At 42.0% G+C, this 27,629-nt stretch overlaps 1 protein-coding gene and 1 pseudogene across 2 annotated transcripts in view; one reads left to right on the forward strand and one right to left on the reverse strand.

Moving 5' to 3' along the window:
- Window positions 1-50: 50 nt before the first annotated feature.
- Nid2 (nidogen 2) overlaps window positions 51-27,629 on the reverse strand; it is a 59,112-nt gene continuing 31,533 nt past the window's right edge. Inside the window, exons 9-21 of one of the 2 annotated variants that reach the window (XM_026391052.2) lie at window positions 21,804-21,947; window positions 20,965-21,093; window positions 20,060-20,203; window positions 15,729-15,848; window positions 14,735-14,968; window positions 10,906-11,127; window positions 10,172-10,341; window positions 7,450-7,579; window positions 6,759-6,930; window positions 4,125-4,282; window positions 1,993-2,116; window positions 983-1,095; window positions 51-787 (exon numbers count right to left, since the gene is read on the reverse strand). In XM_026391052.2, the coding sequence (XP_026246837.2) occupies window positions 777-787; window positions 983-1,095; window positions 1,993-2,116; window positions 4,125-4,282; window positions 6,759-6,930; window positions 7,450-7,579; window positions 10,172-10,341; window positions 10,906-11,127; window positions 14,735-14,968; window positions 15,729-15,848; window positions 20,060-20,203; window positions 20,965-21,093; window positions 21,804-21,947 (1,871 nt within the window). In that variant the 3' untranslated portion in view covers window positions 51-776. Of the gene's footprint in view, window positions 788-974; window positions 1,096-1,992; window positions 2,117-4,124; window positions 4,283-6,758; window positions 6,931-7,449; window positions 7,580-10,171; window positions 10,342-10,905; window positions 11,128-14,734; window positions 14,969-15,728; window positions 15,849-20,059; window positions 20,204-20,964; window positions 21,094-21,803; window positions 21,948-27,629 lie in introns of those variants that run through there. The other variant, XM_026391053.2, reaches the window with a different exon arrangement.
- On the forward strand, window positions 2,949-3,442 carry LOC113184371 (large ribosomal subunit protein eL42-like; annotated as a pseudogene).

Raw genomic sequence — 27,629 nt, forward strand, 5'->3', positions numbered from 1 at the left:
TAATTAATGTGTACTCCTTTGTGGTTGAGATGCATGCCAGTCCCCACCTTGTCACAGACAGTATAGATCCTTAAATTGTAGGAAAACAAATTTTATTAGAGTAATCTAGAAAATGTGAGAACTGCTACATCTTTGGTATTTATAAATGTAGTACTTTTGGTGGTCACATCTGTAGAGGCACTTATGGGATCAGAAAATACAATCATTCTAGCACCTTTTAATATAAATAGAAATGCACTAATGCAGAGGTAAAAAAAAAAAAAGTCTTAGAACTTTTGTTGGGAAACTATAAATAAGTTGGTCTTTCCCACAGTTCTGCATAGGCTTCTATAACTATATCTACGTTGATTTTTTTAGGATTGTATTTTGATTGTATTTTTATACTGATCGCATGTGCTTTAATTTCCTGGCCAGAAAGAATCCATAGCAAAAATCAGATTTAGAGGATTTAACTCTAATTGGTTCCTAGTTTTATAAATTTGCCTTTTAAATATGACACGAATGTTTACAAAAAGTTGCTTTAAAAAGCAACAATTAAAATTCTATTACTTTTTTTGAACTGGCAATAACAACCTTTGATTTTAAAAGTACAGTAGTAAAGATTGAGGTATAAGCTTTTCACAAAATATAGTCTTTTACATTAAAAATGTTCATCTTGTATGTCCAGAAACTTCTAATGGCCAATTCCTTTTTCACTTTCTTTGCCTTTTTCAGTAAATGCTCTTCAGGGTCAAGATTCTGATTGTAAACTTTAAGTCCTCCTTTATGTTTCATGTTCATTTTCTTCCTGTGAGGGAAGAGGGCAGAGTGATGAATTTTTAACCAAGTTATAAGACCAAATCTTTTTCATTTTGTTTATCGTTATGCTAGATAGACTTAAGGTAGTAAAGATGGCAGTGTTGGCAATGTCATTGGCAGCAGGAGTAATCAGTAATCCCTTCTCTGATAATTCAAAGGAGCATCCTGAAATTTGTTCATTTACCTGTTGGGCAGTAGGGGTAGACTGCAGTGATCCCATAGAGGTGAGATCGCTGCTCTGGGAGATACTCATCAATAAACTGGCCACTGTCTTTATTTACTGATATAACACCATCCCTGGCAAAAGAAAGGAAGAATGAATTAATGGAGATTTAGTCACTAGATAAAAAGATACAAGTAGTTAAATAAAGTAGAGAAATCTCTGCAAGCCTAGAATATGTTATTTAAATCAAGTTAACCAAGTGAGTTTTTTTCTCATGGAAGAGTTGTCTAATACCAGTGGTTCTCGAGGTGATACCCAAACTAGTATCATTTGGAAACTTACAGGTAATAAAAACCCTGGCACCTCTCCCCTGACTGCCCCCAAAACCTACTGACTCAAACTCTGGGATGGGACCTAGCAATATGTTTAAAATAAGCCCTTGGGGTGATATTGAAGCCACACTGAAGTTTGCAAACCACTGGTCTAAATCAGTTGTTTTCAGTCCTAGCTGCATTTAAAATCATATGAGGATCTGTTAAAATACTGATGTGTGGATCTCATGCCAGACCAATTAAATCAAAATTGTAGGTGATAGGATAAAAGAACGTAGATGTTTTGTTTTTTAAATGTTCCCCAGATCCTCATTTGAGAATAGTCTAAATAGTATTTTTCCCATCTCCTAGGTAGACTGTTCATAATATTTAAAAAAAAAAACAACTAAAAACCCAATACTTTATAACTACCTTATGGTACCACATAGACTAGTCCTATTCTCTGAGAAACAGATTTAAATAAACATGCCTACTTCTTAATAGGATACTACCAAAAAATCTTTGCCACTTTAAGCTACCTGTGGTCAATAACATTAAACTTCTGGGTTAAGTAAAAGTATGATTTCAAAAGCACTAACTATTAATGAGGAAATAATGAAAAACCTCAATAGAGGGCTTAAGTACCAAAGTAACTCACTGACTGGTCAAGTGTAATCTCAAGAACCATTTGCCTTTTCAGGCAGAATATGCTGAGCTTACCTCCTCCAATCTGTGTGGTAGAAGTGATCTGCATAGCTAACAATGCTGAAGGGGTAGTTGAGGTTGTTTTGGACGATACGCCGTCCAGTTCCATCAGGTAGTATACATTCCAGTTTTTTGGTTCCTTTTAAAACAAAGGGGAAATGAGATCCTTTCATACCATGCAGAAACAAAGGCTATTTTGCCACATATGATAGTGGCAGATTCCTTCTCAAGGAAAACAGAATAGGAAATGGACATTTTATTCCCATTTCTAGTCATACAAATTAGCAGCTGCATTATATTTCTATTATTAGTCTCCCATTTGTTCATTTGTACCAGGGATTGTACCAGCATTTAACTCCTGAGCCACATCCCCAGGCTGTTTATTTTTTTTTATTTTAAGAAAGGGTCTTGCTAAGTTGCTGAGGCTGGCTTTAAACTTGTGATCCTCTCACCTCAGCCTCCTAAACCACTAGGATTACAGGCGTGCACCATATTGCACCTGGCTCTAGTTTCTAATAGAAATTGAAACCTAGTGTTGTTGTTTTTGTTTTAATTTTGTTTTGTTTTGTGTTTTGAAAGAGATCTGTTGAAATCTAAATTTCTTCCAAAGTGAGTCAGTAGAGATGAGCATTTTTTTTAACTTATAATTTTAAGCCTTGGCCTATGAACTGTTGTATATTTAACATCTGGTTAAATATTCATCCTTCATAAAGCAAGTGTAAAGGGTATAATAGCCAAGGCAATCTTAACAAAAAAAATCCTTAAATGTTTTTAAAGAATGTTATTTTCTAGGTACAAGAAAATGGTAACATAGCCATTTTTCATTGTAAACAAAACAGTCTTGAAAATTTCCCAACAGCTAAATTATTCAAGAATTTCCAAATTTCACATTTCTCAAGAAATTTAAATCCCAAATACTTTTTTAAAATTGTAATTTTTTAGCTTTCCTTGCTGATAATGCTTCCACAAACATGGTGAACGTTCCTAGGACCTGACATATGCTCTGTAACAAGTGGGGCAAACACCAACCCCCAAAAAGTGACACAATAGCATGGATAGTGAAAGGAGACTCTCATCATTATACAAAATACATGTATGAAGATGTGAATTTGGTGTCAACATACCTTATATATAATCAGAGATATGATAAATTATTGTATAATGGTATATTAAGAATTGTAATGCAAAATAAAAAAGTACAAGAAAAAAAAAAGTGACACAATAGAAGAAGGGCAAGGATTCTCCGTATGCACAGGGAAAGCAGCATTATGACAGGAAACAGAGTGGGTATGGTGGGCAGACTAGGCAAATTTTCAGGAAAAGAGCTAAAACTACAAAGAAGATTGTGCTGAGACTTAAGTGTGTTGAGCCTAACTGCAGATCTAAGAGAATGGTGACTATTAACAGATGTAAGCATTTTGAACTGGGAGAAGATAAGAGAAAAGGCCAAGTGATCCAGTTCTAAGCTTCATTGTTTGTTTTGTTATGAAGATAATAAAATGTTGAGTTTATCATCATATGAAAAAAATGTAATGTTTTTAGACAATTAGATTGTAAGTGACCTGTCTGCATTATAGTCATTTTTATTAGATTATAAATTCAAGAATAATATTTTCCATATTCTTTACAGAACTAGGTACATAGCATATTTCATTTATTCTAAAGAAAAGCACACAATAGAAATAGATAAATCTGGGTATATCCCAGGTATTTCAGTATTACTGAAAGGAAGCTATTCTGCCACCTCACTTTTCAATATTTTCAGCATAAGATACTATTAAAGCAACAAGTGTTAAGTTGTAATACTGGCCCCCCAAAAAGGCAGAATAACCTTAATTGGTTTATCCAAGCTTGTCAATTCAACAGTGGCTAATATTTTAGCTTGAGAAGTATGCCAGGTGCCCATGTTGAGGTTAAACAGTAGAGACTTACTAATTCAGCATCCCCCAATCCAACCCCCCCAAGCTCATAATGAGAACTATTACAAAATGTTCTTTAAAAGCTTATAGACCAAACAGGTTGTTATACTGTTATAAATTTAACTCAAAAGATCTACATGACAAAATTTGGGGTTTTTAATGAAATCTATCACAGTATACATCCCCACTATAACATAGGGTTATATATGTGCATTCCATCAGTATTACCTGCATCTGCCCAGCAGAGCAGTTTGGAGAAAGGGTCAAAAGTTAAACCATTGGGTAATCCAATGTCTTTATTGACCAGAATTCTTCTGTTTTCTCCATCTAAAGAAGATGTTTCAATTTTAGGTGCTTCTCTATTCCAGTCTGTCCAGTACAAGTTGCTGTAGATAAATTTTAAAAAAGAATGTAAAAGCATAGCTTCTGGATCTGGGATGTAGCTCAGTGGTAGAATGCTTACCTAGCATGCAGGAGGCCCTGGATTCAATCCCTAACACCACAAAAAAAGAATGATAGCTACAGCTTGTGGTAGTGAACATCCAAGATGGCTGCCAATAATTCCCCATCCTCTAGTATTCTCATCTTTAAGCAATCCCCTTAAGTTTGGGCTAGATTTGGCTGAAGTGGTGGGATATCACTTCCAGTATTAGGTTTCAAAAAACTGTCTTCTGTCATAGGTTCCTTCTCTTGCTTCATCTGAAGGAAGGTATATGCCATGCTGAAAGCAACCCTATAAAGAGACCAGTCTGCCAAGGAATTTGTGTCTCTGTCCATAGCCAGCAAGGGCAGAGTTTGCCAAGAGCCCTCATGAATGCTTGGAAGTGCATCTTTCCAGCAGAGCCTTTAGATCACGGCAGCTTGGCCAGTGCCTTAATTAGGGCTTTGTGAGAGAGAGTGCCAAAGGCACTCAGTTAAGCTGTACCCACATTCCTGACTTACAAAAACTGATATAGTAAATGTTTATCTTCAATGGCCAAATTTGGTGGGGGGACAATTTGTTACACAGCAATAGATAACTAGTCATATCCTACTTCTGCCTGTAACACAAGGTTTTCTGACATTTGCAAATGTGTGGAAGAAGTAATTTATCTTAAGTCTATCAAAATTCTTGCTTCTTAGACACTCTGATTCAATTGCCCAGAAACCCTTAATTTATTGAAATGTTGAACTGGATCTTGGGCCTAGAATCCAAAGAAATGCAGTTGTTAAAAACTATGAAACTTGTCAAATCCCCTGGGCCAAGGAATTAAGAGGGAGATCTTCCAAGGAAAATACTCTGGTACTTGCCAAAGAGGAACCTCTGTTAATCTACACCTGGCCCCCAGAGATAGAAACACTAAGCCAAGCACTTTACCTTTTAAATGCCCTGTTAAATATGCAAAATTCTCATATAACAGATATGTCTAGAAATTTATCTCATTTGGAAATAGGTTACATGTTAAAGAAAAAATATTTTTAGAGAAGTAATGATGAAAGCATCATCTATAAAATACTGTTTTATAAAAGCTATAGTTAGTTGAACTATTCGAAGAGCAAAGAGGAAGAGATCATGGGTTTCCTCTGTTGAAAGCTTCATCGTTTATGCCTAACAGATGAAGGTTGAGAGCAAAACCCAGAATGCAGTTTCCACTTCCAGCTAAGATAAAGGCAGCCAGAGAGAGGGTAGGGTATGCATATCATTGCTTTATCATTTGTAACCTATCTCCTCCAAAATGATTTAAGGTACTGAAAACAGTGAATTTTGCAAAGCTCACACAGACATATAACATTTGACATAAATTATTTGTGGATTTCTTAAAGAAGAAAATTAAAAGGGTAAAATATCCAGGAGGGTTTAACAACTAAAATTTAGTTACATATGTGAAGGTGTTTGTTTTCACTAAATTTTTTTAAAGTCCTTTAGCATTATTATTTTCCATCTTGATAAAAATTAAGTTCTACTTTTATTTTTAAACTCATAGCAGTGATTTGGATGTTAGCTTTAAAATATGCCTTTTCCTCTAGGTCATGGACACATGATCTGCTCAGCAGCTCTTCCCTAGTTTCATGTCAAGAAGCAAAAGTTAGAAAGGCAAGCTTATCAAAATACAGTTCCTGGGCTGGGGATATAGCTCAGTTGGTAGAGTCCTTGTCTTGCATGCATAAGTCCCTGGGTTCAATCCTCAGCATCACCAAAATAAAAACAGGTTTCCTAAAAGGTTTTTAATTCTTTGGAATCCCAAATTCAGAACTACCTTTGAGACTTTGCACTTAAGTGTTTTTGAAATTTCCAAACTGAAAACTTCTTTACTGATATGAAGGACTACTGTGGAATTTTGTTTGGTAGAAGCTCCGCTTAGGTATAGCAAGAGCTTCTCAAGTATAAAAATCCTTCCTGGTTCCATTAAGTCCTATATGTCCCAGTTAGTGTCCTTAGTAATTGTCACAGAGTGGGAACATTTTTATATTGACTTTCAAATGCCCATTGTCTGAGCTTTGGTTACAGAGGAAAACCCTGCTGTGGCTTTAGCACTGTGGTTTCTAAATGTGCTGAATGAACTTGCTTTTTCCAGTGTAAATGTCATCTCCTGAGGCCCTGCCTGATCATCTGATCTAGCAGTCCCTAGTCCCTCTCACAACACCAAATATTATTTGTTCATGGTCTTATTTCCTAATAGAACGCAAGTTCCATTAAAGAACAGACCCTTGTCTTTGCCTAAAAGAATGTCTGGCACCTAGTAGTAAGTCCTCAATAAATATTGAGGTTAATGCATTTCGGCTTTTGCTCTCTTATTCTGATCCTCCCCACACTATTAAAAATCCAGGGGCTTCAAGTTCAGGTTCCACAGGTAACAGGAGAATTAGGGAAGCTGGGCTGACCCTCTGATTGGATCCACAGCAATGGCACGGGGGTTCACCAGATCTGTATGGAAGAGGACCTTGCGCTGGGAGCCATCCAGGTTGGCCCTCTCTATCTTATCAAGGCCACTGTCTGTCCAGTACATTGTTCTTCGGATGTGGTCAATGGCAAGTCCTTCAGGGCTTATCAAACCTGGAAATAAAGCAAAGGCAGGGCTGGAGAATTTTAGAGCATCAAGAGTATACTAGAGCAGAGAGATCTGTCATATTTGAACAGTTTACCCAAAAAAAAGAAGAAAAAAAAAAAGCCTGAGAAGAAGAATCTTTTAAGTCACCAGAGGCAGATTAATTGAGGAACCAACCCTTTTGTTTCTTTTTAGACCATCTATGTATACTAATAGAACTACCACCCTGATGTCACCAAACATCTACTGTGCTGGGGGACAAGTAGCATAAACTCACTATACCCTGCATTTGTATCCTGAACCCTTTCTTTTGAGAAGAGCTCATGGTAGCAGTAGTGATTTCTTTCATTCCTTAAGTTTGAATAGGTTTGTTTATAGAGAAGCTGGTCTGATATAACTCAACAAAGTGACTTGGGTGGAACTTAAATCTCCCCTGATAGATGAAAACCGAGGGAGCCTTTTTTTAAGGCAAGTAACTTAGTTCAATCAAAGGAAATGCAAAGTGTCTGCAGAGTGAAGCTGCTGACCTGAGTTAATGATAGTCTCGGGCTCTGCTCCTGGTTCCAGGCTGGCCCGGCTGATTGTCCGTCCAGCAACATCTGTCCAGTACACCATCCTTTCCCGGCAGTCGTAGTCAATTCCCACAACTATGGAGCCCTTCGTGAACCAATCATAAAGTTAGAAGCATTAGGATTCTTTGGATACCCCCATCCCCACTAAGTTCATGTTCACGCTGGCTACAAGCTGCTCTGGATTGTGGTCTTTCAGGCAGTAGAGCAGAGTGGTTTTTCATGTAGGCAGTGGAGATCTCCCTGGGGTCACACAGCCAGGCTCAGCCCCTTAATAACTGTGAGACTCTGGTACTTAAGTCTCCATGCCTTCATTTATTCATTCATAAGACGGCTAGTAGCAATACCTACTTCAAATGACTGCTATAAAAATATCATAAATGCTTGGGTTGGGTTGTGGCTCAGTGATAGAGCAATTGCCTATCATGTGTGAGACACTGGGTTTGATCCTCAGCACTGCATAAAAATAAATTAAATAAAAGGTATTGTGTCCATTTACAACTAAAAAAAATTTTTTTAAATACCATAAATTCTTATAAAGTATCCTAATCAGAAACTGGTATACAATAAGCCCCTCAAGAAATGGTGTTACCACTGCTGGTAAAAATAATTTGCTTGGGAAACAGTCTAAGCAAAGGCCTTAACACTTACTGGAGCAAAATAATCCCTTTAGATGTTACCACTTTTGAAAGAGCCTTTCTAAAATTTGCCAGTATATGCCAACAAAATCTATCGTCCCCACCCCTGTACATAGGCTGAGTGAGGTCTTTCCCCTACTTGAGATGCAATCAGCTGTACTCTGCTCCTAATCTTTAATACAAAGCAAGTCTTCAGTTGTACTATATTAAAAAGTCTAACTTAATGAGTTTAGGAACTGGGGAATTTCGATCTTCCAATCTTTGGCTAGTGAGGCCTCCCCTCATTCCTTTCTGCTAAATAATAACAACATCTTTTATTTTAAAATGTCAGGGTTGTGATATTCCTATCCTCAACTATACATAGGACTTGCTTCAGTTTCCAACTCCACCTCCTGCTAAGAACCCCAGCAGAAGTGTAAAGTAACATCAGAGGCCATCTAACTATCCCGGAGATCACACCACGTCCTTTCTTGCCCAAGAAAGCCTCCTGGGGGTTGGCTTGACTTATGCCTCTAAGACAGCAGCCACTGCCAGAGACTGTACAATGCAGGATTTGGCTCCTGTGAAAAAGTAGGCAGCTTGCCGGGTGTGGTGGTGCACGCCTATAATCCCAGTGGCTCAGGAGGCTGGGACAGGAGGATCACGAGTTCAAAGCCAGCCTGAGGTGCTAAGCAACTCAGTGAGACTCTGTCTTTAAAAAAATACAAAATAGGGCTGGGGATGGGGATGTGGCTCAGTGCTTGAGTGCCCCTGAGTCCAATCCCCAGTACCAAAACAACAACAACAACAACAACAAAAAAAAGTGGGCAGTTTATATAGGGGGAGTCTAAGAATGTTACTTTCACTGGAAAATTAAAATTAAAAAGCCATCTGTCCCAGGCAATATGCACATTCATACGGACTTCATTAGCCCAGGGAATCATGGAATTCATAAAATAAGTTTCTTGGGGAAAATGTCCCAGTTGAAGCAAATTTCCCTAAGGTGTGCTTGTGACACATGTCCATATCTTTTCCTGTTCCATCACCATCCTGTCCTGCCAGGGGCATGTTCAGAAATACACAAGCATCTGACAGTGATTCGAATAAATGATGTTAGCTTGACACAATGGCAAGTTCTTAGCTTCTGCCTCTTCTGAAGAAGCTTACAAAACAGTATGCTAGAGTTCATGGGTAAAACATTCTCAAATCTTAAAAAGGTAGAGAAAACATCTTTTTCTGATAACTGACTGCTTTGAAGCTTCTTTGCCACCAATTAGTAGTTCACTATTAGAAGTAAATATAAACATGAACCCTAAACTATTCTTTCTCATGGTGGGCAGGTATCCCCATTGTGCAGTTTAGAAATAGAATATTTCCATTGTACATGTCAATGCCTTTTTTGCAGAGCCTCCTTTTTTATTCCCCATTTTAGATTAAAAAAAAAAAAATCCTTCCTTCCAAATCGGGCTGTCTTGGTAATAGGGAAGCTGTTGGTTCAGGAAGAGGCAAGCCCCAGAAAGGGAAAGCTCCACACACTCCTTTGCTGGCAGTGCACACTCCCCAGATCTTCATTATGATGGAGTCTGAGACGGTTAGGAAAGAGGTGAGTCAAGGGACAACCAAAATGGGCAGGGAGGGCGGTGACAGTGATGCAGTGCTTAGCTCATTTCCACTTGGTGTTCTTAACTGACCACAGAAGCCACCCTTGAGCTACCACCTCCTTTCCTTTGGCTTCCAGGACCTGTGTGGAAATGTCTGTGACCTGGAGACTCCAGTTGAGAATCTGTCACTTTTCCCTAGGATCACCACCCAGCCTCCACATCCTGACAGGTCTGAAACTCCCTTTCCATATATCTGAAACCCCGTGAGCCCACAGGAGAGCATAGCTGTGGTCAGTCAGATGTGACTCCCAGCAACAGAGCCCCACTTCTGTGGTGGTGGCACCGGACCCATGAAAATTGCAAAAGCCCTCAGGGATTTCCTGACCCGATGTCCTTGACTTAATCCACAGAGGGCCTCCCGAAAGCCCTGCAGCCCCACCCTGCCTGAGAACTCCACTTTACATGCAGTGACAGTAGGGTCTTTGCGGCGTCCTTCTGAAGCCTGGTGCCGTTGAGGGGCAAGTGGCCAATCTGCTGGCCCTGGGCATAGAGCAGGAAAGTGCCCACTGATGGCAGGGTCACATCAGGCCGTGGCGTGGGCCGGAAGGTGGGTGGAGCGACCGTGGGTATACCTGGCCATGGGAAAGAGTGGGGGGTGGGGAGGGGGAAGAGAGGAAACAGGTGGGTGGGGAGGAAGAAAAGTTACTTTCTCACATCCCAGAGCATCCAAATATATCAAAATTTCTTCACCCTAGACAGATGTGCTCCAGATGTTCTTCAAAAGAAATTCTAATTTCTAGGGTTTTTTCAAGGATCAATTATGTAAATCATTGCCAATTACTAAGAAAGGAGGCACCAAAAATGTTTCCCTCAGAACAAAGCAGAGGGGTTTTTGCTTTTGAAAGGAAGAAACCTCTTTGGGTCCCCAGGGGATGTTGCCCTTTCACCCTGGACTGGGGAGCAGCAGAAATAACATGTTGCATGGAGTTCCAGCTGTTCCAAATGCTGTCCTAACCGCTGGTGACAAGACCAACATTAAATCCAAATTGGGCTATTAGGGGGACCAGATTATAAATCAACACAGTATATTGATGAAGTGACTTCTTTGGTCAGACCCCATCACCCACAGAGGACAGCAGCCCTGCAGAAGGACCTCAGTGCTGCTGAGGGGAGTTTGGACTGTCCTCAGTGCTTACATGCAGGGATGATGCCTGGTTGTGAGCGTGTCCCCTGCACCTCTCTGCCATCTTTGTCCACACACCAGCAGAAGTCGCTCTTCCCGTGGCACTGCAGGGCGGTGAAGTGGCCTAGGTCATCGCACTGGGGCACATACTGGTCATCCCTGGGCGTGCCGCCATAATGCTCCAGAAGGTTTTCCCTCCAGCGCTCACAGACGGTTCGAGGCCTCTGGGTGGGCTCTGAGCAGATGAGGAAACAAAGAGTCTTTGACTGCCATCCTAAAACAGTGTGGCATGTAGCACAAGGTCCCCCCACATGACCTCTTGGCCTTCCTCCTACTGTCCGGTAATGAGGTCACAAACCCCTAGATATTGAGCCAGGGAAGCAAATGTGTTCTAAGAAGTTCTCTATGAGAATCACAAGAGATCCTTTTGGAGAATCTGCCATCCAGCCCCCGCCACATGAGGAAAGAATAAGAGGAGGTAAAATTCACAGGGCAGAGTTTGCTTTGCCTTGGGAGGAGGATGATCTTGCTCAGGCCAGCAGAAGCCATGTGAACAACTGCTGGCACCAAAGGAGACCTGTGTTGACAGAGCACTTGTGCAGACTTTGGGGACTCAGAGGCCTATGTGATGCTTAAAAACCAATTGTTTCCCCCTTGCTTCAAGCTCCAGGACCTATTGCTAAGAGGGCCATCCTGAACCTGGCCTGTGTCTCAGAGTCATTGCTAAAAGCCTGGCTCTGCTACATGGCCTTAAAATGAAAAACTACACTGAGGAAAAGTAAGACTTACTGTAATTAGTGTGCACAGCATGGTAGAGGTGGTAGAAAGGAACTTAAAACTCTTAGCTGGTTTCTAGAAGTACTTCAGCCACTCTACTCCTGGGACTGTCAAAGCTGAACTTTTTTCTGCAAGTTCTAACTTTCTGCCACATTGCTACTCTTTTCTTCAGCATTCTCCCCTCCTATCCCTTCCTTCCCAGCCCACACAATGCCTGAAGCCTTGCTGACTTCATCTACAAAGCTGTCCCCTCCTGGATTGCTGTCACAGGGCTATGGACAACTTCCCAAACATGGGTGCTTCTGTCTGAAAAGACTGCTATGGGTCGTTGAATTAACATGTTCATTTATGATAAAATTTACCTAGAAGACTTAAATAAGAGGAGATGCTTCTCCTTCCTTTTTAATTCCTTTAACTCAAAGCCTGCAGGCTGCAGAATCACACAACCAAGTATCTACTTGCTGCCACCATTTGGATGCATAATAGAAATCTCAGAAACTAACAGAACCTGGTCCTCAGCTTTCCCCATCAAGCTTGCTCTTCTCTAGTCTCTTCAATATCAGTAAATAGCCCTCTACTTTCCCCATTTCTCAGGCAAACTCATTCTTGACTCCTTTCTTCTGCTTTTCATATCTGATATGTCAAATACAAGTTCAAAGACATCCTGAACATCTCACTTCTCACCACTTCCACCCCATCACTGTGCTCAAGGCACCATCGTCTCCCACTGGGATTACTTGTACATCTGCTCTGGTTTTCCTGCTCCCAAACTCCTGGGCCTTCCCTCCCTCTAAACCAGAGTAAACTCAACCATCAGACATTTGGTTCATTTAAAACAAGGCATTTCCTGCAACTCCTTTGCTCAAAACCCTCTAATGACTTCGAAGAACAAAATTGGAAACATGAAATACAGCTGCAGCAGGGACAATTTCTCTGGGAAGCAGGAAGATGGTGAATCAAATCTTCCGTGTTCAAACTCAACTAGGTCCACTGCAAGGCCCACCCGGTTTGGGGGAAGAGGATACCCTTCGGTTTACCACTACAACTCCTGACCCACAGGAAGCAAAGCTTTGAGACCTCATGGAGAAGCAGGACTTGATTTTCCCACTCCAGTACAGCTCCAGGAACCAGGAAACAGAAGGCTACCTCCCCACACACCTGTCATCCACTTCAGGGTGGGACACCGTGGGGAAGCTCCCAACACCACCCTGCTCCATATTCTGAATTGGAGGATGCATTCTTTGTTCAAGAGACCACCCAAGGCACATCTCTCAGTTTGGAAATGCAGACACAGGGCAGAGTCAATTTCTGGGGAGTGGATCTCAAACCACTCATAATGTGGGCATCCCTCATTCCTTACTCTTTGAAGCTACTTCTCAATCCAATCATAGATTTCTTTTTTCCTCTTCTGCTTGGCAGGGGCTTAAATATTCTAAAATCTTGGGCACAGAACATCCTCATTCCCCTACAGCTGACCCCATTATGCAGATGAGATTAGTTAGAAATGGCAGCCAAGGCCAAACCAGTGCCAAGGGAGAAGTCTGGACCATGAGAAAGTCTGCACAAAGGAATGTGTCCCTATTTTAGTCATTAACTTCTCAGTCTGAATCATTGTCCTTAACACATGCTTGTCTTAATAAACTTAATAGAACTCTGAACCAATCCCCTAAGGCACCTCCCAGCTGGAGTGGAACCTAGACTTTCTAAAGAGAAGCCATAAGTGAAACAGGATTTCTTGGCACTCTTTTTTTTTTGGGGGGGGGGGGGGAAGGAAGGCAGTACCAGAGATTAAACTCAAGGGCACTCAACCATTTAGCCACATCCCTAGCCATATTTTATATTTTATTTAGAGACAGGGTCTCACTGAATTGCTTATGCCTTGCTTTTGCTGAGGCTGGCTTTGAACTTGTGATCCTCCTGCCTCAGCCTCCCAAGCTGCTGAGATTACAGGCATGTGCCACCGTACCTGGCTCTGCACTCTTTTGAATATGCAGAATTTTTTCCTAAAAATAAGGACAGAGATAAATTGGGGATTTTGCTATGGATCAAACCACTACCAATTTTCACCCATATGACTCTCAGTGGGTGAAGTCCTGGCCATAACAATTAAGATTGTTAAAAAGTCTCAGAACTATTGGTGATTCTCCAACATTCTCTCTATTCACTCATTAAAATCCAAGGTGAATATTTTTGGAATCTTTCTCAATAACAAAAATGGGTCTTGAATAGCAAGCTTGTGGCTATAGGAATCATTTTGGTTATAATTCATCATGGCAAACACATCCTGTGATCTTTATATCAGTTCTTCCAAAAAAGAGAGGAAAAAAAAAAAAGCTTCACACAACTCAGCTAGTAACAGCAAGATGCCTTAGCTGCCTGCTATTGCCATCAACTGTGGACACTCGCTAACTGTGCCCTAACCTGACGGCCAGAACAACAGGCATGTTCACCATCAGTGTCCCTCATCTTCTGAACAAAAACAGATTCCTGTGCCTCTTACAAAGGTGGCCTAGACAAGAGGAATTCCCTGTCAACATGCTGGATAGACTGGAGAGGGCTGGGGTCACCCAGTTAGAGAAAACTAGCTGATCTACCCATAAGTTTCCTACTTATATTTCCTAACCACATAAACAGGGCCTCAAGGCTGCATCCTGCAATTCAGAAGGCAGAGCTAAGTAAGAGTTACATAGGAAGGCAGACTTCCTTCCGGACAAACTCTAGACTGTCAAGGTCCTCTAGCTCTCGAAGATCTCAGTGTGACCTCTGCCTGACCTAGATAATCCGAACTTCCAGCCTGGCACTCAAAAAGGATCTAAGAGGCTGGAGCTCAGTGTGTAACAGATCCCATATGTCACAGGTCACATGTGTATATGTCCCTATAATAAACATGCACATATGAGTACACATATTATCTAAGTGTTCCTCAGAGGGAAGAGGCTATCAAAGGACAGTGGCCAGACATCCCCATGTTTCCATGACCTGGGCAGGGCTTCCAGTCCACAGCCTCCTTCTACTTCTTGAGCCTCGGCCCAAGCTGTTCCAGCTTTCTTTCCTAGTGGGCTCACCTGGTGGTGGCCCGCAATGAGGTGGGGTGGAGCCAGGCGGAGTTTGGGTGCCGGGGACTTCGCGGCCATGAGGATCCACACACCAGCAGAAGCCAGTGCTGCCATGACACTGCAGGGGCAGGAAGTTGCCCTGCTCATCACACTGGGGGATGTGGAGCCGGGACCCAGGGTAGGCATGCTGTGCCTGGGCATAGCGCTGCTGGTGTTCACAGGGCTTCAGTCCAGAGGTGGAGTCTTCCAGAACCAGGGCAAAGAGAGACACAAAGGAGAAATAACAGGTAGAGCAACCCATCGACTTTAAGCAGCTAAGATCAAAGCCTCCTGTGCTATTTTTTCTACAATTGGAAGACACTCTATCATGGGGAAAAGAAGATAAAGGCACTGGCATCTTAGAGTCCTGAATTCTCATTTAAGTTCTGCCACTATGTAGCTAGTTTGTTACCTTATCTCTCAATTTACTCTCTAAGTTCCTAAATGACTGTTAAGTGGACAGAAGCCCTTTCCTCAGCCTTCGAGGGCCTACTGCTATCTGGATAAAATGAAGAGCCATTCATGGCATCCACCCAAATATCCCAGAAGACTTTGGAGAGAACAAGTCAAATTCCATTTATCCCTTGAGCCCCAGAGTTTAAATCTGAGAAGCCCCAGGTCAGTGACAGTCACACCCTTGGGTGTTCGCTCCTGGCTCATGAGTCCTATTTAGTAAACTTTTCAATATCTCATCTAAATCACATTCATCAAAGCAAATGGCTCACTAGGGCAGTTAATCAGAGCAGCTACTAGGCAGGATGAGGGATGGGACAAACTCCAGGCCTCCATAAATGTAATAGCCAGTGAGCCATCAGGAAGGCAGGCAGCAGGAGGTAACTGAAGAAAGAATCCACCCCCTAATACCCCAGACCAGGCTAAATAAAGAGTGGACCAAGATTCAGAGAAAGACATCACTGAAGAAGCAGTGAGATTTATGTGCCTAGTCTGGCCCTCCAAACCTTACCAGGTGTGCACTGAAATCCATCCCCCTGATATCCAGGTTGGCAACGGCAGGAGAAGGAGCCAGGGGTATTGTAGCAAGTAGCTGCAGGGTGACATCTGTTTTCTGGACATTCATCAACATCTGCAGAGGTCAGGAACCAGGCAGAGAGAGAAGGAAGGAAGAGCATGACTTCATGGCACACAACCTGTGCATCTACATGGGCTCAGGACACGTGGAACAACAAATTGTCAACCTAAGAAGACCTCTGGACATGACCAGAAAAATGCTAATGCCTAAAGGTCAATTTAATGAAAAACATCTAGAAACGTGTAAGTTAGCATATGAGATAAGAACATTCAGTATATGAATCAAACATGTGGTTGCTCAGATAAAAATATTCTGCAATATATTTCTAGAGCATCTTTCATCTATAGTGAATTCCAGGAAGTTATTACCTTTGAACTAACCTTTAGACTATAAATCATCAATTTCCTTTTAGTAACACTACAAGGAAGATAAATATAGGAACAATGGTATTTTTTTCTTTCATTATTGGCACCATCTCCCTAGAATATTCAGAGAGATGCAGAAGAGCCAGATGAAGCTCCAAATACTTCTATGTTAGAAGCATAAAGTCCTGGTATCTAGAACCACCAATTAACCAGAAATTTCCTTTATTTTCCTCTTATAGAAAAGAAAAAAATAAGAAAGAAAAATATAAGCAAATATCATCAGCAGTTTTAAAATGATATATATCATATACATATATAATATATATAACAAAAATATATATATATGAATGAAAACCTAAACTTGTTGGACATATCGGTATAGATAATTCAGTAATCTACACTCCCACCTGGTACCCTAAGGATTTTCATATATTGCAGAACTGCAAAATCTTGACACTTCAAACAAAAGCCAATTCATATCCATTATTAATTCATTTATTGAAATGGGCACATGCTGACAACTGCAAGTCATTCATCTTACCCTGGCCCCACCCACACACAGGCTGTGGGGGGAACTATTAAAACTAAGGCTTTGTGGATGAGGTAACCTCCCTCAAGAGGATGGAAGTCTTCCAGAATAAAAGGAGCCTAAACAAAAGGTTCAGCCTCAATTTGGCTCGACTGAAACAAAGCATTAGTCACATCCACAATAATGACCAGAATTTTTTTTTTCTAATGTGTGAACAGAAAAAAGTATAATGGGATGCTCAGCGTGAAAACTAGACAAGAGTAAAGCGCATCCTCTTGATACAGCCCATGACAGAGCCACACCTGCCTGGGAAGATGGAGATTTACAACCTGGAACTTGATGTGAACAGGCTGGGAACAGAACAGTTCCCCACTCAGCCTCCCACGATCCAAATGAGATGTCTTCTAGAGTTATCTCCACCACCTTGTTTGACCACACTGTCACCGAGTCGCCTTCCCATAAATAAGTGCTTTCTCAGGCGCCACTATGTGGACACACTGGACCATAGGCACTCAGCTCATTGGAGGGGGATCTCTCATATTGTAATTAGAAAATTAGCATCTGCTCATCCTCTGCCTCTGGGAAGTTTAATCAACATATATCAGTTCCTTTGAGTTAACAAACAAACCAAATTCTCAACACCATCCACTCTAATACAGCCACAGAGGCTCTCCATGGGGAGCAGCTGACTATACTGGTTACCTTTTCTCCACCTACAACAGTAAAGTGATTCTAAATTCATGTCTAAAGTTAGAAATGACAAGGTGTTCTGGTTAGCTCCCAAATTGTCATATTTAATTATCCTTGTGGTTGGCTGTCTCCTTAAAAGGGCAGCTCAAATGCTCAGTTGAGTGAATCTGGTGACCATCCAGCTCTTTGGGCTTGTAAGAGGCTGTAAAACTGGCTGTAAAACCAAAGCTGTAAAAATTAGCATTCAGGCAAATGCAGGAAACTGAAGCTCCTGGCAGCACATATGCTAAAAGTACCTCTAATGGTAACAGGAACCACAAGCAATGGCAGGAAGCAGGAATTCCTGACACATGACCTATTTCTGAAGCCCAAGGTGAGGTGTTTTTTTTTTTTTTTTTAATCATTATTTTTGAACTAAGGGGATTCCCCAAAGCTCTCAAGCCACCAATAAGATTATCATCCATGGCCTAGGAATTCTGACCTCATCTGAAAGACCATTTTTACTCTCCATGGGTACCCTTGCCATTATCATGGATACCATCGTTACAGATAGAAAGTAACTGCTGCAAATGACCAACGAGAAGGAGAAAGTCCCCCAAGAGACAGAAGGCATCCCACATGAGCAACCCCTGAGCCCACAAAGCTGGAGGAGGTTAAGGTCCCCTGAATCACAGTCCCTGACCCTTCTTAGTGGGCCTCAGGTCATGATGTGAAACTAGATCCAAATCAGTTAGTCCAGGGCCTGAACTCAGAGCTGGCGGCAGCCTCTCCTCAGGAGCTCAAACACGGAGAGGTTTGTGGGGAGCCTGAATCAATGTACAGAGGAGGAGAACTCTTCCCCATTTCATAGGATGCCGTGTGTCAAGAGAGAAAATGAGGAAGGACTTTCAGCCTCTTAGCAAGGTAGGAGCTTTCTTCACTGTACCACCAGGGGAACAGGGAGACACCAATTATACCTCATCAGTGGCAGGGATCTGCAGGGACTGATGGAAACAGACCTAGTCAATTCAAGAGTGTTCTTATACAGCAAAACCCCTTTACCACGAAGGTACTGAAAGGCAGCTCAATTCTAGCACAATTTGCTACTCTGTGATCTATTAAGCTCCTAGGGAACCTATTTGGAAAATGTTTTTAAAACACTCTATTTTGAACTCATGTTTTGGTGCCTTGACATCCTTCTTGGCCCCAATTCAGAGCAAAATCAGCTGGAACCCCTGGATAATAACCCATGTACTGAATCCCAGTTCCTCACCACCCATTCATTTTCCAGCTCAATGTAATCCCCTGATGTCAATTAACCTTGATCCCTCCCAGCACCTCAGTTGCTTTCTCTCTGCTCCTCACTTGTTGAGTGCCCTGTGGGTTGCACCCATGCGGCACATGGTGACCCCTTTTTAAGATCCGTGAGTTAATCATCACCCTTTCAAGCCTCGTCCTTACTTCCTGTGGCTGCACTGACTTTACCATGCTTTATCCAATATCTATAATTGGAGCACAGAAAATCTGAAGTAATAGCAGTACCAAGCCCCCATCTCCCTTCCTGAGTGAGGGCCATGTGTGACCCAGCTGCCTTGCTTCTCCCTGGGAAAGTTCTAACTCCTGACAATCTGCTCTTGCACTGGCAAAGGCACTAAAATCCACAAGGGCAAAGGTGCCTGAGAAATATCCAGCTCACACTAAGGCAGGGTTGAAATCACACCAGATAGAGAGAAGCCTGGAACAGACTTAATTCTGGATAAAAACCTCCTGCTAGTGACTTAGACCAGACTGGTAACCCAAATTCAAATGCAGCCTCTCCAAAGAGCCTGGTTTTTAACAAACTGTGGCTAGAGAAAAACCCACTCACCCTCTTATGGTTAGTTTGATGGAGTAAAAATGTGTGTGCCTCAAGAATGCAGGCCTCCCACAAGACAGCCTCCATCAAAGATGTATAGAAGGAGGACTGGAGATGTGGCTCAGCGGTAGAGCACTTGCATAGCATGCACAAGGATCTGAATTATAGCCCCAGCACACACCCAAAATAAATTAATGATTAATTGATTAATTAATTAAAAGATCCTTTGGTCACTCAGATACCTGCACACTATGGAATGCCTTTAAACACAAACACACATACACTATACACTGACATGCTCATAGATCTATTCTGCAAGTAGAAAAGTTACTTTCATGATTAGTGCAGCCTAATTTATGCAAGATCTTTAGGAAAATGACTATTCATTCTCTACTACCCCACAATCCGAAAGTTTGGAAGGCTACCGTACAGTTCTGCCTGTGATAGGGAGCCTTTAAAATGGTCCCCAGTGATCCCCACCACGTGGTATGAATAGTTCTCCTATAATCCCCTCTCCTTGAGTAACATGCTTGTAGCCAGCACAGTAAAGCTCCATTGAGGAGATGGCTTCTTTGAGATGATGACTGCCATGGCTTTGTCCTCTCACTAGCTTTTATAAAGTAAGCTGTCATAATGGAGAGGCCAACCACACTGTCACCAATCTAGTCCCATGGAAACCCCTGTGCCCTCCCTTCCTTACTCTAAGGGTGTCTCTTTTCTTTTGGCAATTCCAAGGCCATTTGAGTCAAAGAGGAAAAATGTCTTTCTCAGGGAGGACCTGTCTTTGCAGGGATGTGCATCCAAGGTGACCATCCAGAGGCTCTGAGGCTTCCCCGCTGGTACTCACCAGAACACTGATGCCCATTGCCAGCATAACCTGGTAGACAGGTGCAGCTAAATGTGCGGCCTCCATGGTGAATGCATCGTGCCTGTCCAGCAGGAGCACAGGTGTGACTACCATCCTCGCAAGGGTTGGGAGGAGGAGCAATCACTAAAAAGAGAAGGCAAAGGTGTCCAAGAACTTGAATGGTGACCCGTACTCCCCACAGCATCATCCACAGACCAATAGCATCAGCACACCCAGAGCTTGCAAGACATGCAGGTTCTCAGGCCCCATGCCAGAGCTGGAGAGTCAATCTCAATATTAGAAACTTTCTTAAATGGGCCATATACACGTTAAGGTTTGAGAAGTGCTGGAATGGGTTTGTGGTGAAAATATAATATCACACTGGGTTAAAGCTTGTATTTTCTCCAGTACCTAGCTCTATCAGTGCAATGAATTTGGATTTCTAGTTCTTTTGGACTCATTTTTAGGTCTAAATTATGGTTTGGAACCCTAGAAGGGGGTATATTCATTAAAGACGAGGCTCTTTACATGGCTCTTACTTACATGGCACCAGCACCTTGGAATTACAAATCTACCTTGTTCTAAGATGAGAACTACATACGCTCTGTCTACAGCTGGGGTGTTCTTCAAAGAGGTCCATAGTGTTGTTAAGTAGTGGGACCAGGAACTCCAACTGAGAGAACATCCCCCAGTAATTCAACATCAAAAATATCTAGTTAGGGGTAAACCACAACCACAAACAAACAGCTCCACTGAGCTGTAGCCTTGGGTTATTTCAATATGCACCTTGTTTCAAGAAAAATCACATAGCAGAACTTCTATAGAGCAGAAGTGGAAAAACTCAGTGAATTAATGAGCAAGATTCAGTGCCATTTTGGCCAAAGAGAAATGATTCTGGTACTCACAGACACAAGTGTGCTGGTCATCCGCAAACTCATAGCCACTGCGACATTCGCACCTGTAGCTTCCTGGCAAGTTGATACACACTGAATTGGGGCCACAGCGATGGAAGCCAGTTGCACATTCATTTACATCTGAGAAGAAAGAGAGAAGAAAAGTGCTGCTTTCCATTCCCATGAGTGGAAGGTCTGAAGAGTCAGTTTTCTCACCACTATGATGCTTCAATGGGACTAGGGTGGTAGGCTAAACAGGAATCGAAACATAGGATACCTAAGTGACAGGTAGGAATGAATGCAAGTTGAAGCTCATCAGAAATAAAAATTTATCTCAAATCTTTCCAGTGAGGTCTCCGGGAGATAATTTTTGAACAACTTTTCTCAGAATTCTTTAAATGTTAGTTTATAAGAAAATATGTTGTAGCTTTTTTTAAAGATGAAGAAACATCAACTGTTGCTTTGCTGGGATATAATTGGTGAAGGAAACACTGACTGAAATGTAAAGAAACCAGAAAATATGCTTTCTAGTAAATTTAGGAACTACTTAATATATGCTCAAAATTACAAAGCTTAGAAAATATCCAAAAATTGCAAAAGATGGTTTCTTTTTATAGACCCAGCAAATCACCACCTCTATTTTCAAACCTGACTAGACTATGCTTCAGTTTTTACATAACTGCATCCAAATTAACAGCTGCTAAAGTCATTGATCGATTGAAATTGCAGATGTGGAATCGATGTGATCACAGATCACAAAGATCACAGATACTTGTCTTCCACAGTAACACCGCTGGAGAAGGCAGAGTGAAAACAGGAGCTATGGGACACCAACAGAGCATGGCTCTTACCCACACAGCTCCGGCCATCTCCCTGGTACCCAGGAGCACACTCACAGGTGTAGTCTACACCTGTCCCTGGATGGCACCGTGCTGCTGTGTCACAGGCGTGGCTCCCGTCATGGCAAGGGTTCACTGGGGCAGGATCTGAGTCTGCTGTGTGGGCAGAGAGGAAACAAACAATGGTACAATCTGGATGCTGTAGAAAGAATGGAAGAGAAGGAAGGAGAGAGAGAGAGAGAGAGAGAGAGAGAGAGAGAGATACACACACATCTTGGAATTGAATGTGTGCTCAGCTGTTTTGTGGCACCCGTCAATACCTAACTAAATTATTAATACTGAGATCGAGGGTGAATCACCTTTATCTCAGGTTTAAATTTCATACTGCCTACCCTGTAGACAAAACACTTTCTGTAGACAAGTATCCTACTTTCAGTAAGTCTGTGTCTGTTTTAGTCAGGTTTTTTGCTGCTGTGATTGAAGGACCCGACCAGAACAATTTTAGAGGAGGAAAAGTTTATTTGAGGGCTCACAGTTTCAGAGGTCTTAGTCCATAGAAGGCTGGCCCCATTCCTCGGGGCTCAAGGTAAGGAATATCATGGTGGATAAGTGTGGACCGGGAAGCAGCTCACATGGTGATCAGGAAGCAGAGAGGTCTCCACTTATCAGATACAAATATATACCCCAAAGCCACGCCCTAATTCCCACCTCCTCCAGCCACATCCTAGCACTTCAGTTGCCACTCAGTTAATCCCTACCAGGGGATTCATCACTGATTGGGTTAAGGCGCTCTGAACCTTCTTGCATTGTCTCACATGTGGGCTTTTGGGGGACACCTCACCTCCAAACCATAACAGTGTCCAAGGAATAAAAATATCCAACACCTCTATTTAAAAGTGCTTTTGCTCTGGTGTGTGCTCTGAGTCTGTGTGCTGGGCTGTTGTCCCCACTGTGAACAGTTTTACAGATGAGGACAGTGAGGGAGAAACATGGGAAAAATTTACTCCAACCTGCAAAGTTGAGACAGGGACACAACCTTCAAGTTTCTTGCTCTAAATTTGGCAATCCCATGAAAATTCGCTGTTTTTACAGGTAGATCTAATTATTTTTTAAAAAAATATTGATTTTTAAAGATTTCCAAGAACAGATAAGTAGAAATGATTTTCCTAGAATTCACTCTTTGGGATCATCAGCCCTGCCATAGGTCCATCTAGCCACTAGGTAGCATCTGAAATCTTCCCTAAAAAACTTGATTTCTGGGTGCAATGTAAAGGTCAATGGTTATCAAACATTTCTGTACCAGGCTCTAATCTAAACCCTGTGCTTTACCAACCCATCAAATCCTCATAGCTACAAGGTGAGGACAGTATCATCATATCTTCATCTTTATATTAGTACCCAGAGGCCAAGCAAACTGTCCAAAGTGACAAAGAAGAGGTGGATGGAGCTGAAATAAGATAAAAACCCAGGCATTCTCCCTCCAGGGTCCTCGTTTCCCACTGCTCTGCTATCACCATCAGCAGAGGAACTTCATCAAGTTACCTACTCTAGGCCATCGGCCCAGAGAGGCGATGTTGGAAGGAGCTCCAGATGCCCAATGAATCCAATAACCTTGGAGACTTGTTTACTTCTGGTTCCTCAGGTATAAAATAGAAGTAGAAATGTTTGTGTCTGCCAGAATTGCTAAAAACAAATCCAACAGTGTCCCTGAAAGGTGATGCCCCCCTCTGGCAGGGCTGACAGTCCCCAGTGACTGTGTTCCTTCTTCATTCTCAGGGGGCCACTGTTCACCCTCACTTGAAGACTTACTTTATCTCAGTCCCTAGAATTAATTCTAATCTTTAGATTCCAAAGATTTCAAGAGCCCAGGCTATGCCTGTTGGCCTCTATACTGAGCCACCTCTGCTACTAACAGGGCTCCATTTAAGTCATAACTTGGGCTTCTGACGGGCAGCTTGGCGTGTTCCCAGTCCTATCCTGTATGACAGAAGCCAGCATGTGGCATTGGCAGACTCACTCTGGCAGAACTGCCCACCTCAACTAACTGCCCACCCAGTTATCATCTCCTCCAGGACCCTCAACATTCCTCTCTCACCCTGTCTCTCCACACACCTTTTTTACATGGTGAAACTTGCCTAAAGTAGCTCCCAGTCTACACTCCAAGTATTTCTTGCCACACAGTCAGCCTGATAGAGCAGCCTTCGGGATGACTGGCCATCTCCCCAGGGCTTGTATCTCCCCACTGCGCAAGTCACAGCTCCCAACAGTTTTCTCTACTGGTCTGCTGTGAATTGAGATGCCTTGACCAAAACACTTTCTGGTAAATGCTTATCATCCACTTTATAAGAAATATCACAGTGTGTTCCTGGAACTGAATATTCCCTAAGTATCAGTTCCCATACTAGTGCCTGAAAATAAGGAGGGCTGTGGGTTTATCCTTGGTTCACCTCAATAATTTGGCTAGAGTAACAATCTCTGCCAAAACAAAAGACCAAAAAATGGCCCCAGTGCTTTTTGAACACAATGAACTTATGTCAGCATAAGCCTCGCTCCCCATATCACACAGATAAGCCTGGCAGACAGGAAGGAAGAACTTCACTGGGGTTGTGGTTGCAGAGTTAACCAGAGTGTAGACCAATTCCCAAGTCTACCCTAGTATGTATTACAAGTGACAGGACAGGGTCATGTCCTCACTGAGGGCCCAGTGTGACAGAAGCGTCTGATTCTCCCCCATGATAGTTTCTCCATTTTGGGAGAAGATTCTCTACAAAATGCCTGGCATCCCTTGCCAAAAGGGAAGGTCATCTTCAATAATGTTTAAGTTTGCTGCTTAACCTTCTTATTCAGTACTTACCAGTATTAAACTTTCACCATGGAACATTCCAACAAAGATTAGTCGATTCACCAGCCTACTAGACATTAAGGGAGGGTAGGAGAGGCAGCTCCAAGGTGATTTGCATACTTGGACAGGATATACTATTGCACTTGAAATTGAGGAGGAAACAGCCATAATTATATGATACTGACTTAAAATGCATCTCACTGTCAGGAACTGTTACATAATTTAGAATCCAGTGCAAGTGAAAATGCAGAGGCCCCTGTTTAAAAATTAAGAATTTCAGCGATAAAGCATGGAGCTGTTCTGAATCTAAACTCTGTGCTTTACCAGCCCTCAAATCCTCATGACTTCTAAAAAATATATTTTTGTTTTTGCAGTGCCAGGGATTGAACCCAGGGCCTCTGGCATGCCAGGCAAGCATTCTATTACTCAGTTACACTCCTAGCACCCTAAGTAGTTTAAGAATACATTTCTAAAACAATTGCACTATTAATTTTTTTTACAGCTTGCTAGCTTTTCTCCTATCAGCATTCCAACAGCAGTATCCTCCCTAAGACATTTCATATTTCACCTTCACCTTCCTAAACTGTGCAGCTCTGGCAGAAGATCTGGAACTAATTTACTCATTTAATCAAGAGGGGAAGAGCGGTTTCCTTAAAGGAACAATCGGTTCAGCTTCAGTGCACAGTCCTCTGCCCAAGGTCTCTTCAGCTCACTGAAAGGACCCCTGGGGAGGAGGGACAGGAAGCATTCCTGGTCCTGTTCTATGACACTACAAACAACAGCCAACTCCACTTGAAGTTCAAACAATTATGGGGTACGGACTGGTGGTTGGGAAGACAGCAAGGGCTGCCAGCTCCCTTTACTCACTGGGAAAGACACAGTAATTCTCATCTAAACCCTGGGAAACCACGCAGCTCCCACATCAGGTGCCGGCAGCTGTCTTATATCATTCCAGCTGGCTGGCAGCTCCCTCTGGAGAAAGCAAAAGACTTTAAGATACTACTATGCCCTGAGGAGTGGGGGGAGAAAAAAGTGTTTTGTTGGTTTTTTTCCTTTGTTCTTTCTCCCCACTCCCCCACCCCATTTTATTCCCATTTAGAATGACAGTATTGCTGTGAGTGCATGAAAGAGGGTTCAAACAAACACAAAGGGTCTAAAAACACACATTGCCAGGCTGGGTTTGGCTCAGCAGTAGAGCGCTTGCCTAGCATGTGTTGGATTCTCAGCACCTCATATAAATAAATAAAATAAAGGTCCACTGACAACTAAAAAAATTCTTTTAAAAAACACACACATTGTCTCTTTTCAAATTTGGTCCAGATTATGAGGCAGTTTCGAAGTCAGTGGTGTCCATGAGGCACGGCAGGACCATGAGGAGTAAGAGCGTGGGCTATGGACCTACAGCTTGCATTAAGTCCCAGATCACTTCTTACCAGCTAGGACTTCAAATTACTCCATCTCTACATCAGTTTCACTATCTGTGAAATGCAATAATAACATTAACAACTTCCTGTTGGGTAGGCTTGTAGCGGGACGAGTTAATTCACAGCAGGTACTTAGAAGAGTACTTGGCACTCTATTAATTATTGCTTTTGTTTGACTCGGGTGGAAGGAAAAGTCATAAAATTCAAAGGACAAATTAGCAACTTGGAAAGTGTGCTGGGTTTTTTCTGACCATTGGTTATTCCACATCGTATTTCTCTAGGAAAAAAGAGACCCAGGGATATATCTTTTCAGAATCTGAATGGGACTGTCATCTGGAAGGAACTTCCACCAATGGCTGTTTTTACAGATCCAAGGCATACCCCAGTGAAGGGCAGAACTGGACATCTAAGGGTGAGGAATGTTTTCCTCAGCAGTTTTTGCTCATCTCTCTGAGAAATCTGGAATAGCAATCTTTCCTTCTTGATTTATGTGTTCCCCTGAAATCAACGGGGATTTTTCACTTATTAATACACTACCTACCATCTCCCCTCTCTTCCCTTCATTCCCCTTTGTCTAATCGACTGAACTTCTATCTCCCCTGCCCCCAGTGTGTGTTAGCATCCACATATCAGAGAAAATATTTGGCCTTTGTTTTTTGGGGATTGGCTTATTTCACTTAGCATGATAGTCTCCAGATCCACTCATTTACCAGCAGAAGTCAAAAACTCATTCTTTTTATGGTTGAGTAATATTCCCATTGTGTATATATACCACATTTTCTTCATCCATTCTCTGTTGAGGGGAACCTAGCAACCTAGGTTCCATACTTAGCTATTGTGAATATTGGCACCAAAACAGACATGAAAACCAATGGAACAGAATAGAAGACACAAGAGACAAATCCATATGAATATAGTTACCTCATACTAGACAAAGGTGCCATAATCACGCATTGGAGAAATGATAGCTTCTTCCCATGGGGCTGGGAAAACTGGAAATCCATATATAGCAGAATGGAATTTAACCCCTATCTCCCACCCTGCACAAAACTCAACTCAAAGTAGACCAAGGACCTAGAAATTAGACCAGAGACCCTGCACCTACTAGAAAGAAATGTAGGCCCAACTCTCTATCATGTCGGCTTAGGAACCAATTTCCTCAACAAGACTCCTAAAGTACAGGAAGTAAAAACAAGAATCAATAAATGGGATGGCATCAAACTAAAAAGATTATTCACAGCAAAGGAAACAATTAAAAATATGAAGAGGGAGCCTACATAATGGGAGAAAAATCTTTGCTACCTACACCTCAGATAACAAACACATTAATCTCCAGGATATATAAAGAACTCAAAAAACTTACACACAAAAAACCCAAATAACCTAGAATTTGAGAACCACTATTTTCAAGTTTTGTTTCCACAACTGAAATACAATGCACAAGCCATGCAATTCACCTACTTAAAATGCACTAATAAATGACTTTCAGTATATATTCAAACCTATTATGACCAATTATTAGGACATTTTCATCACCTCAAAAACAAACCTTGAACCTTTTAACACATTAAT

The sequence above is a fragment of the Urocitellus parryii genome, chromosome 6, assembly GCF_045843805.1.
Source record: "Urocitellus parryii isolate mUroPar1 chromosome 6, mUroPar1.hap1, whole genome shotgun sequence".
NCBI lineage: Eukaryota > Metazoa > Chordata > Mammalia > Rodentia > Sciuridae > Urocitellus > Urocitellus parryii.